This window comes from Sinocyclocheilus anshuiensis, unplaced genomic scaffold, assembly GCF_001515605.1.
Source record: "Sinocyclocheilus anshuiensis isolate Anshui unplaced genomic scaffold, SAMN03320099.WGS_v1.1 scaffold697, whole genome shotgun sequence".
Taxonomy (NCBI): domain Eukaryota; kingdom Metazoa; phylum Chordata; class Actinopteri; order Cypriniformes; family Cyprinidae; genus Sinocyclocheilus; species Sinocyclocheilus anshuiensis.
Window position 1 is genome coordinate 1,418,713 of NW_015538036.1, and position 10,955 is coordinate 1,429,667.

Genomic DNA, 10,955 nt, shown 5'->3' on the forward strand with positions numbered 1-10,955 from the left:
GCTTTTTAATTTATGCAATGGAGAAAAACATTTTGGCAAAATACATGGGGGAAAAAACTCGAAAAACCATGTTCGGTATTCGGCCTTCGGCCCAGTGTTTAATTTTGTTCGATTCATGGAGCATTGAGTCATTCTTGAGAAGACAGATGCCACATGATGCAGTCCTTTTCTTTGATGTGCTTTGTGTCGAAATATTAACATCATTACAAATCGCATGGGCTTGATAAGAATCAAAATGTATTTTGTTAGTTTCAGGAAGCCAGAACTTTTTTCTGGAAAACCAAGCAGAACATTTGCATAGCAATCCTGTGAAACAAAGCCTGTTTCGTCAATAGAAATGGCTGCCAATTGGTCGCACATTGTGATCGGAGACCTTTAAAAACTTGCTTGGTCATGGAAAGAGTTTGTACTCCAGACTCCTTCAGAATATTTGGCTCTTGAAATGTTCTGATGTTTCCTCCTCTTTCTCTCTCTCTTCCTCAGGTGGTTTAGCAGCACAGTCATGCCAACGCTGAGCCCGTGATTGAGTAGCAGTGCTCCAGGCCCCGTCTGAGCCTCCAGCACCCCACCAGACAGCTGCAGCATGTCTAGTTCAGGCTTTCCCCCCAGCCAGGGGCCCTTCAGTAGCGAGCAGAGCCGTTACCCACCTCACTCAGTGCAGTACACTTTCAGCTCCACACGCCACCCGCCGGTCAGTACCACACACACTCCTACCTGCACCACACATTGCGCTGCCTACAAACCACATAACAAGAATGCTGCTAAAGTAGAACTATAACGGTCCCACTTTATATTAAGTGCCCCTAATACCTGTGTACTTACATGTGTGTACTTGTGTACTTAACTAAATGTGTACGTAGTATGTAATCACAGTGTAAGTACACATTGGTACATGGTATCTACAGCTGTAATATTTCTGTAAGTACACCCATGTAACAACCCTCAGGATGGTTTGTGTAAGTACAAATGTGTAACAGGACATATATAACTACATTTTGTAGCAACAGTATGTATAAGAGTAATTGGAACCATTTGATCCAGGGGGTGGAGATGGGTAGGTTTAGGGGTGGAAATGGGATCCAGGGGGTGGAGATGGGTAGGTTTAGGGATATGTGAAGTGGGAGGAGTTGGATCTTGAATTGGAGTTGGTGCATCACTGTAATACCAGTGTACTTACATGGTAACTCCTCAGGAACTGTCCACTTAATATAAAGTGTAACATTCTGGACACCAACCACAATTTATATGTAAAGCCTAACTTACTGGCCGCTGCTGTGTAACATCAGAGTAATTACATGATAAATCTAATATAGAGTGTAACACTTTCTTTACCAAAAGATGCTGTTAGTCCTGTTACACATTTGTACTTTCATTACCAAAAAGTGTTGTTACCATTGTCCTGTTACACATTTGTACTTACACATACCATTCAGTGGGTTGTTACATATGTGTAGTTACACAAGCATTAGAGCTGTAGATACTATGTACCAATATGTACTTACACTGTGGTTCCATACTATGTACACATCTAGTTATTATGCAAGTACACAGGTATTAGGGACACTTAATATAAAATGGGACCCTATAACTGCAACTTTGCTATTCCTGTGTCAGTCACACTTTGAACTTGTTAATTTTGTGTGTACAGTGCAGATCCTGAACCACTAGAATGTAACCACCTATTCTTTGTAACAGAGCAGTCCTAAATACTGCTGCAAGCAGCCATCACACATCCTTAGTTTAATGAGAGCTGTTTTTTGTAAAGTTTATAAACAGGAAAAGGACATGGCATCCTCTGTGTAGCCTGAAATGTCAATACCGGGGGCTGTTTCATAAAACAAGTTTACCAAATAAGCCAGGCTTATTTCAGTTAGTCTGACTTATTTTCACTTGATTTGGTTTTATAAAGCAAAATTACCATAGCTCAAGCTCAGTCACTGTGGCAGCTTATGCTGGGAAACTAACCTGGTCTGGATCAGGCTAACTGTCAGGCTAAGCTGAGCTCCTTTAACACTGACCAATAGGAATGCATTGATATTACCACTGACTCTCTCACATACAATTAGTTGACTTTATTATTAGTCCAAAATAAAAGCATACAGAAAATGCAACTTAAATAATCAAATAAATAAAAAAATAGGCTACAACCAATTGTATTTAATGTATTGTGGCCAAAATGTAATGAGCTTTTTTTTTTTTTTTTTAGATATATGAAAAATTTTAACAGAGTTGCTACTTGCACATTGTTGATCAGCAGTTTCTAGCCATGCAGCCTTTCTCTTGGGTTTTATGACAGCTGTACCTTTTATGGTTATTAGTAGAACATTAAAACCACTGAATTAAAAATGAAAATAAATAATAGAAATCAGACTACATTTTAGCTGATAAGAGGAACACACATTTAACTCATTTGAGATAGTAGGGCTGTATTAGCAGCTTACATTTGATTTACAGTTACTGCTATGATAAAAAATACACTTATATGTAGGATTAAAATTCTACATGTCACATTTAATGTCCAACAACACATATTTTAGCAGAATGCATATTTTATTCAGAATTATTGCCCTATTATTCTATTGCGTTCCATCTGTTTAGTGCGCACTCCTGACAGCAAAATGGATATATTTGCATGACTTTCTAACATTTACAGATGAAAAAATATCTGTGACGTGTCAGTTATGCACGGAGGAAAACACAACATCTCAAATGCATTAAACAGCACAAATATTTGCTGTTTGCCATGGTGGATTGATTTGTTCCATGATCGACATTAAGGGCTGCTTAAGAATAAACGTGCACATCAAATTATCCTGACTCATTGAACCTGGATCGAATTAGTGAGATTGCGTGAACTTAAATTGTCATTTATGAAACCGCTTTAGTCCCGATTGCTTTGTTAGGTTATTTCAAGTCAGGTTTTGGACTTTTAATACCCGCTTTTGTTAGCGTCTTTTATGAAACAGCCCCCTGGAGTAGGATGTTAATACCAACAACCCATGTGTTTTAAACCCACATTACTTTTAGACATGCGGATATCCTACTGTCTCATTTCCTCAGCTCTCATTTCCTCTCTAAAAGTGAGATGTATGTGACAAAAAGGTTAGTTACTTCACACAGCTTAACTACGTCCTTTCTCCTAACAGCCAGCCCAACCCACTTAATTGTTCACCTCTGTATAGCGAGTGCCGTGTCATGGGGCGTTCACACGTACAGAAGTTTTATTGCTAGAGTGGATGTATTATTATTTGTAGTAAGCATTTCTACTGCTTGATGATCTTAAGTTATTAATGGGCCCACGACCTTTGAAAATATGACCTCAAATGGGATGCATTGCTGGTGTCATGAGCAGTTCAGTCCATCTGTTGAGTTGAATCTGATTCAGACCCCACAGAATAGCTGTTTGTAATGCCTTATCAGACAATAACATGTGACTTAATATAGCAATTTTTATTCTTAAAAATTATAAAATAATTTAATGTTTGCGCAAGGGATAGGCTAAGCTAGCATTTGGTTGCAAAACCTAAAGTTTGGATTGGAATACACTACATGATTGTATACATACAATGTATTCACAATATACAAATTAGGCTTTTAATGATATTCCAATTTTTAAACTGCATTAAAATGTATAGAAACATGTAAAGCATTAGAAAATTAGTATCCAAGTTGTATAATTATGTTTCCCGCACAAAGATAAATGTTTCATCATATATGCCGCTCTGTGCTTTGAGAGGGTTGGTGAACACAGGCAGGACAGAGCCCATTTCTTTTCCTTATCTTCATATTTTCTTCTTATATTCCAAAGCAATTGACAGTTTGTAAATGGTCAGAAAAGTGAATTATATCTTCCGCACAAGCAGGACATTTATATTGAAAGTTGCGCTGCTGGGGAAAATGAATCTGAATTACCAGCATGTTAATGCGCTATACCACAGAGATATGCAGCTGCATGTGATATGCAGAAAAAATAGACATTAACTTGTAAATTCATTCCTACAATGTATTAATTCATTGCCACGTTTCTCAAATTTGTTCCCTTGTTAAATTAAAACTAAGAAATGGATTAATACAACTAATTAGCCACAATTTAACTAAACTGATGGAACAAATCAGTATCTTTATTTTTTCATCCTGCATGTCGTTTCCAAGGCTTTCCACAAATACACTTGATGTGTCTTACCTTGTCTAACAAGCACAAACTGTGACAATGTTGAATGTGACCAGACTGAAACCTGTGAGATGAAATATTTATATAAAATAGCCTCTGTGCAGTGTGACCAGTAATATCTAATTTGTCAATAAATCACTTGCGTAGACTAGTGGTCGACCGATATATCGGCCGATATTTGGCATTTTATAAATATCGGCATCGGCCGATAAGTTTTCCTTTTTGGCTGATGCGTTCCAGACTTTTATTTTGACGGCGCAACAGACTTTTATTTTGGCGGCGCTGAGAACGCCAACACCTGGGCACACAGTGCTCACATTCTCCCTCTGGTTCGCTGTTGTTCTGTCTAATACAGATAGACGTCTGTCTAATAATCAAATAAAACGGTTAAACAAAGGAATTGTATACAAAAAGTCTTATAACGACTGCTTTTATATTATTAGTAATAGATAGGCAAAAATAATACTTTCTTGTTTGCCATCAGCATTCAGCAAATACGCATTTATATCATTTAAACAAATCTTTGAATGTCTAATAAACATCCAATTTCAAAAACCTTGCAAACTTAGTCGGGTCCAGTTGTGAGATCTTGTGAAGTGTGTGTATCCTGCATGATCGCGTGTTCTCTGTGTGATGATCGGTCCGTGCGAATTGAATGCTGACAGGAGGAGAGTTCAGCTTCACTGGAGATGCGCGATCGACAAAATTTAAACTAGCGATTTTAAATTATGCTGCGCTTTATGCATTTTCCCACTGTCATATTCATGTCATTTTCACTGTGTGCTGTATGTAAAATGAGTGTTACCTTGGCTTTATTTGAAAAAATATGATTATGCACACAAATATGTACGTTAATGCACACAAACTTCCCAGAATACTGAGTGCCCTGTTGGTTACAGTGTTTACTTCCTTTTTAATTATATTTTTATTAAATATTTATTTATACGTGAAAATACTTTGTCATCTAAAGTGTATGTTTATTTAACACATTTATTTTTTAATCAATTTTCAAATGATTTAAAATTTCTTAAATATTAATTAAAATAAATAAAATTATATCGGCTTTATATCGGCCATCGGCCACCATGGTTTCCAAGATATCGGCATCGGCTGTCAAAAAAACAATATCGGTCGACCGCTAGCGTAGACTGTCATTTACCAAAAAAAATAAATAAATTAGACTAACAATTCTTTCTGTAACAATCAGAGTGACCAGCCTGCAAAACAGAACACAAAGCCACATATGGCTTAAATTTATGGGCTCACGTACCTTTCTCTGCATGAATTATGTTGTTTTCTTGGTCGCAATGTAACATTTGGCTGCTAACCAATTATTTCTTTTGTAAACAAAGCTTTGTATTTCACTGTTGTCCTAATAATTATGTCAAAAACATTAATATGTGCCAAAATGTGTTTTGCTGTACCACCATGGAGGTGCTCCACCACCGCCGTTGTCATGCTAACTAGCACAGCCCTAATTAAAAGGCATTAATGAATGTAATATGACATTCTAAGCAATTTTGTTGGATTTTTACTTTTTTTAGCCAGTGAAATTGTTTTGGGGTGACTTGATTTAGTAGACAGAACGATTTGTTCATGGCATCAGTAAACTGTAGAGCAGTGATTTTTACATGAGCTTTTCCTTTGTCTTTTCTTACAGTCAGCAATCGTGTCTCTCAGGAGATAATGATCAAGTTTTCTCTAGTATCTTCACTCCTATTAGTAGTGGTTGCATCACGTTACTACTAATTGGCATAAAAGTGAATGCATTGCCAACTATTTCTGCTGCTCATGTCTCTGGAAATCGCCAGCTCTCATTGATATTGAATGACGGGCGACACTGTATGTGTGAACGCCCATCTATGCTTATTTTCTCTTTTCTTTTCTTCCTCAACATCCCTTTCTGTTTCAAATGAAAAGAGGGCCAGAAATGGCTGGGCCTCAACATTATAAATCAATTTGGTTATCACTGTAGAAAAGCAGAAATAAACAAACCCCAGCTGTTCTCTCTCTTCTCTGCGCTTTTTCTCTCTTTAATTCACATTACTCAATTATTTACACATTTCCTGTTTGCAGACATGGACATGGCCATGTTTGTTCTGGGGTTGTTAGCAGTTTAGAAGCATCTCTAACACAGATGGTCATGAAGTGTGAGTGGCTTCTAGAGGAAATCTCTGATGTCTGTCTATTTCAGTGAGGTGACCTCATACCAGCAGATCTTGCAGTAATCCTGCTGTACCACAGCCAACTCAGACAACTGTGATTGCGTTGTCACCATTTAGCCATACAAAACCGTGCCTCAATATTCATTTCATAACATGAAATTCTGGGCATGTTTTTCTAAAAACACTTAAATAACTTGTTTGGAAATTGAGTTTTTCATTAGTTGAACAGACCTAAAAATCAACATAGTTAATCATGAATAATGATTTGGGAGTCATTCAAAGTTATTAGCTGATTTTCTGATGTGCTAGGGATGTGCGGGTCTAGTCGACTAGTCGACTAAACAGTACAGCTCCTACTAGTTGACACTGAAAACAATAGTCGATTACACAACAAAAAAACATAATTATCATTCAACCATCATTTTATGTTACCATCATTTTATGTAACAAATTACCATTGTTACATTTAAAACATTTTAAATAAGTTAAAATAAAACAGTTGAAAAATAATACATTATTTTTAAAAGTGTATCTGGGCGTAAACTACATTTTTACCTCGCATGAGTTTTTTTCGTGTCAGTTGTGGCAAGCTCAAAAGTGACCACGTGAAAGTCGGGCAAGGTGTGGGATTATTTTGAATTAGAAGGAAACGGAAAAGTTTTGTGTAAACTGTGTTATGTCAAATTGGATTACAATAACTACTGGAGCGATGCGTAATCATATTCAATACAGGCACGTAGGCGTTAGCTTAGAGACTAGCCAAAGCCAGCTAATGTCAATCAAGTCATTCACTACAGCCCGCCGCCGCTGCGATCCCGTCCGCGCCGTCTATTCCTCTAACGAACACCCACTTCGGTGGTGGTGCGGGATGTCCAGGCGCTTTCCGAAATTCTGTTGGCTTGCTTTTTCTTTATCTCTGCGTGCCTGCGACTTCAGTTCCTGCAGAGCGCGTTTTTTCAAGTGCAGGAATTAATCGCCTCAGGTCATGTCTTTCTTTTTGTTCGTTTTGTTTTTAGATGATATAGCCTACATGATGAAGTATGTTTTTAAAAGCCGTTTTAATGCTATTCCTTGATAAAATTTCCTATTGTTTTTGACTTGTTTTAATATGTTAGCTAATGCTCCGTTTAAACGACAGTCAAATTAGTCGTCGCGCACATCCCTAGCTTGAACTGAGATTAGTCACTGTTCATTGTCTCAATTGTAGGAGCTGTGCACAGCAGTGTCATTAATAATGACTGTAATTACAGAGAGTTACTATTGTGACTGCTTTTAACTCTACTGCTTTACCCTTGGTTTGTGACTAAAGCCCAAGGTGTTCTTTAGTTTGCAGCCTTTAAAAAAATATTCCATTTGATAGTGTGCGCAAATGCAGGCAGTTGACACATGCGTTCTAGAAAGCATCATCTTTGTTTTGCGTCTGCTCTATTTTTCTCCAGAAGTTATGACCGATAAAAATGTCTTTGTACTCTTTTAAACTGAAGTTGCTGCTATCTCGTAACACTCTCACACAAGTGCTTGTCAATGCGTGCGTCTGTTGTTGTTTCAGTCTTTGCTATTTTGTTGTTCCATCTGTTTAGTTTTGCTTTTCTAATGTGAAATGCCGGGCCAGTGTTGCCACCGTGTGGAACAACTGATTATTGCAAAACCAAGTCAATGCACATATGCGACTTGCTCGTACAAGGTATGCGTGGTAACAAAAATTATATTCTGGTGACAAAATTTGCATCACTCATACTGTACGCGGACCTGCAAATACGTGTAAAACCCAAAGTATACTTTGGCTTTAAGGATTGTTTAAGAACAGTATTTTAAAATAATATAACAAATACCAGTTTGCATTATCAAGCTGCATGACGGACTGTTTTTGTTGTTATAATCACTGGAAGCTGAAAGCCAATATCTGTGCTTGCTCTTATGTTAAAAAAAAAATTCTGAGAGTTTTAGCATTACAACTTTAAACACGGTTTCCATTAAATTATTAAGCAGCACAACTGTTTCATATTGATAATAATAAGAAATTAATATTTTGAGGACCAAATCAGCATTTTAGCATCATGTGAGACTTAAGACTGGTGAAAATTTAGCTTTGCAATCAAAGGAATAAATTATTAATATTAAAATAAAAATGTGTGTAATAATTTTAATAAGTTTAATAGTATTTCACAATATTACTGTTGTAACTGCATTTTTGGTCAAATAAATGCAGTCTAGATGAGCATAAGAGACTTATGCGAAAACCCAAACTTTTGAATGGTAGTGTATTTCTCAGAAATGTATCTGATCAAGTGTACAAATGACAATATCCATATACATGATCATAGCTAGCCTAATTCAAACAGCAATTACTTAAGACCAACTAGTTGTTCTAAGAACCCATGACTGGTGAGTTTTGAATGTAAAATTTGCACTGTATAATTGTGATGCAGGAGCGCTATAACACTTGATAGTGCCACGTTTGATAATGGAAATAATTCTTTAGCTTGCTGTTGTTAAAGAATGTTTTTTTTTTTTGCCTGGTTCTTTAAAACTGAACTTTAGTCTGAGAGTAAACCAGCTTCAAGAAATGACTCACACATGGCAGCTTCGGTTGCTGAGCTGTTCTCGGTCCTGCGTTGATGGTGTCTGTGGTTTTCTAATGGAATGGTGAATTGAAGGTTTGATGATCATCTCTTCTGTGGCAGTGAATGTATTACAGATAGCTCTATGTCCGTGTTTTATGATGCCATGTTCTACCAGAATGTAAAACAGACTTGTGCTGGTGTGTTCTTGACTGTCTGGGGAGGCTGTCTTGTCACAGTGTATTTTGTTTTCTCTTTATCCCTTTCGTTCTTTCTCACATAGATACACACTATTTGTCTTTTTTCCCACTTGTCTTTAAGGCTTCTGAGCCCTCATCCATGAGGTCCTTGTGCTTTTGTTTTGCCTAGTGTTTCCTCTCTGATGTGTGTGTGTCTGTGTTTGTTCAGGAGTTCCCGGTACCCGACTACCGTACCCCTCTGCAGGACCAGCAGCGCCGCAGGCCTTCACTACTATCCGAATTCCACCCTGGGACTGAGAGGTGACATAACCGCCGCCCGCTTGAGACATAATGCTATGCTTCTAATTTAATTCTGCCCTATTTAAAGATAGCGTATGATGAAAATGACCATATTTTCTTTCATAAATATGTGAGTGTTTCTTCTTTTAAACCCTCGAGCCTTCAAACTTTTGAGTTTTTGTGTGTTTGACAGTTTTGTTGTTTAATATGCTACTAATTCCGAATCCCAGAGAAATGCAGTTCTTGGTTGACAATATGTGATTGGAATATAAATGCATTGTTGCGATTCGCAAGTAATTGTTTTTTTCATTTATTTAAAAATGAACCCTAAAAGGGGTGACGTATCCTGGGGGATACAAACATTTGAAAAGCTGTGGGGAGAAGCAGTAAAAGCGTAGGTCTCATTTCTTGGTTTCATCTTGAAAGGGTGTTTATTGTGAATATTTAGATGAGGTCTTTGGGGAAGTCGTGGCCTAATGGTTAGAGAGTCGGACTCGTAACCCAAAGGTTGCTGTTCAAGTCTCGTACCGATTCCATATTCGGGGGCTGTTTTGTAATAGAAGTCATATTGTGACAGAAAATTATTGATTTGTGACAGAAAACTGCATTAGAATAATTCAATAGAGTTGTTGTGACACTGGTGTCACCCAGTGGTTGTTTTTGGTATAGTGCCCAAAGAAAATCTCACAGGAACCACAATTTTTGGGATATCAACTTCAAATTCGGAACATAAATTGGTTCGACATATGGCTTTGGTTTTATAGCAATTTTAGAGGGCAACATATTTTATAAAATGTTTATTTTATATAAAATATAAACAATTAGTATACTATAGGCTTGCCGCGATAGACTGTGTTGACGGTGATACCGGTGTTAAGCCGCAACACCGGTTACGTCACTTGCCCACCGCGGCACCGACCCCCCGCGGCTGCTCAATGCAGCGTGCCAAACGACAGTCGCATCACAGATCCGATTTCATTTATCCAGTGAGGAGAGTGAGTTGAGCTGACTGACAGGAAGAGTGGGGTGAGACAGACAAGACAATCGCGGATGATTTAGTTTCGAAACGAAATGCAAAAGCGCCTGTTTGGCAATATTTTGGATTTTGAAAAGCCTGTTGACTTTTGCCATTTATCTAAGGTGATTTTGAAGTTTTTTTTTTAACCCTTTAACTGTCACCCGTCCCCTCTGTGAGACGCCTGAGTTTACTTCACTATATTACAATTAAATCCTAATCTAATCATGACAAACTATATATCGTTGGAAAGGTCTAAGACTCCTAAATAGATATTTTACCAATGTTTTTGTTAAAAATTATGTAGGAAAAGTAATAGATTAATTTATCTATATCATAACAGGAGTTCTGACCTTTGTCACAAAAAGTCTTCTTCATTGCCTTTTTCTCTATCACACTTTAGAAATCATCAGAAATTATATATCAATTGAAAACTTAAAATCTCAAAATTCATCCTTTGAAAACCATTTTAAAATCAGACATTGCACATTGCATTAAATGGTACATCAATATCATGTTACAAAATGTTTTCGTTCATGAATTATAAAAATTTAAGATTTAAGT

The 10,955-nt window shown here is 37.2% G+C and overlaps 1 protein-coding gene across 1 annotated transcript in view; it reads left to right on the forward strand.

The window, feature by feature from the left end:
- ncor1 (nuclear receptor corepressor 1) overlaps window positions 1–10,955 on the forward strand; it is a 104,256-nt gene that overhangs the window by 7,356 nt on the left and 85,945 nt on the right. The window contains 2 exon segments of the mRNA XM_016477050.1: window positions 484–691; window positions 9,306–9,397. Coding sequence (XP_016332536.1) covers window positions 584–691; window positions 9,306–9,397 — 200 coding nt within the window. The 5' untranslated portion in view covers window positions 484–583.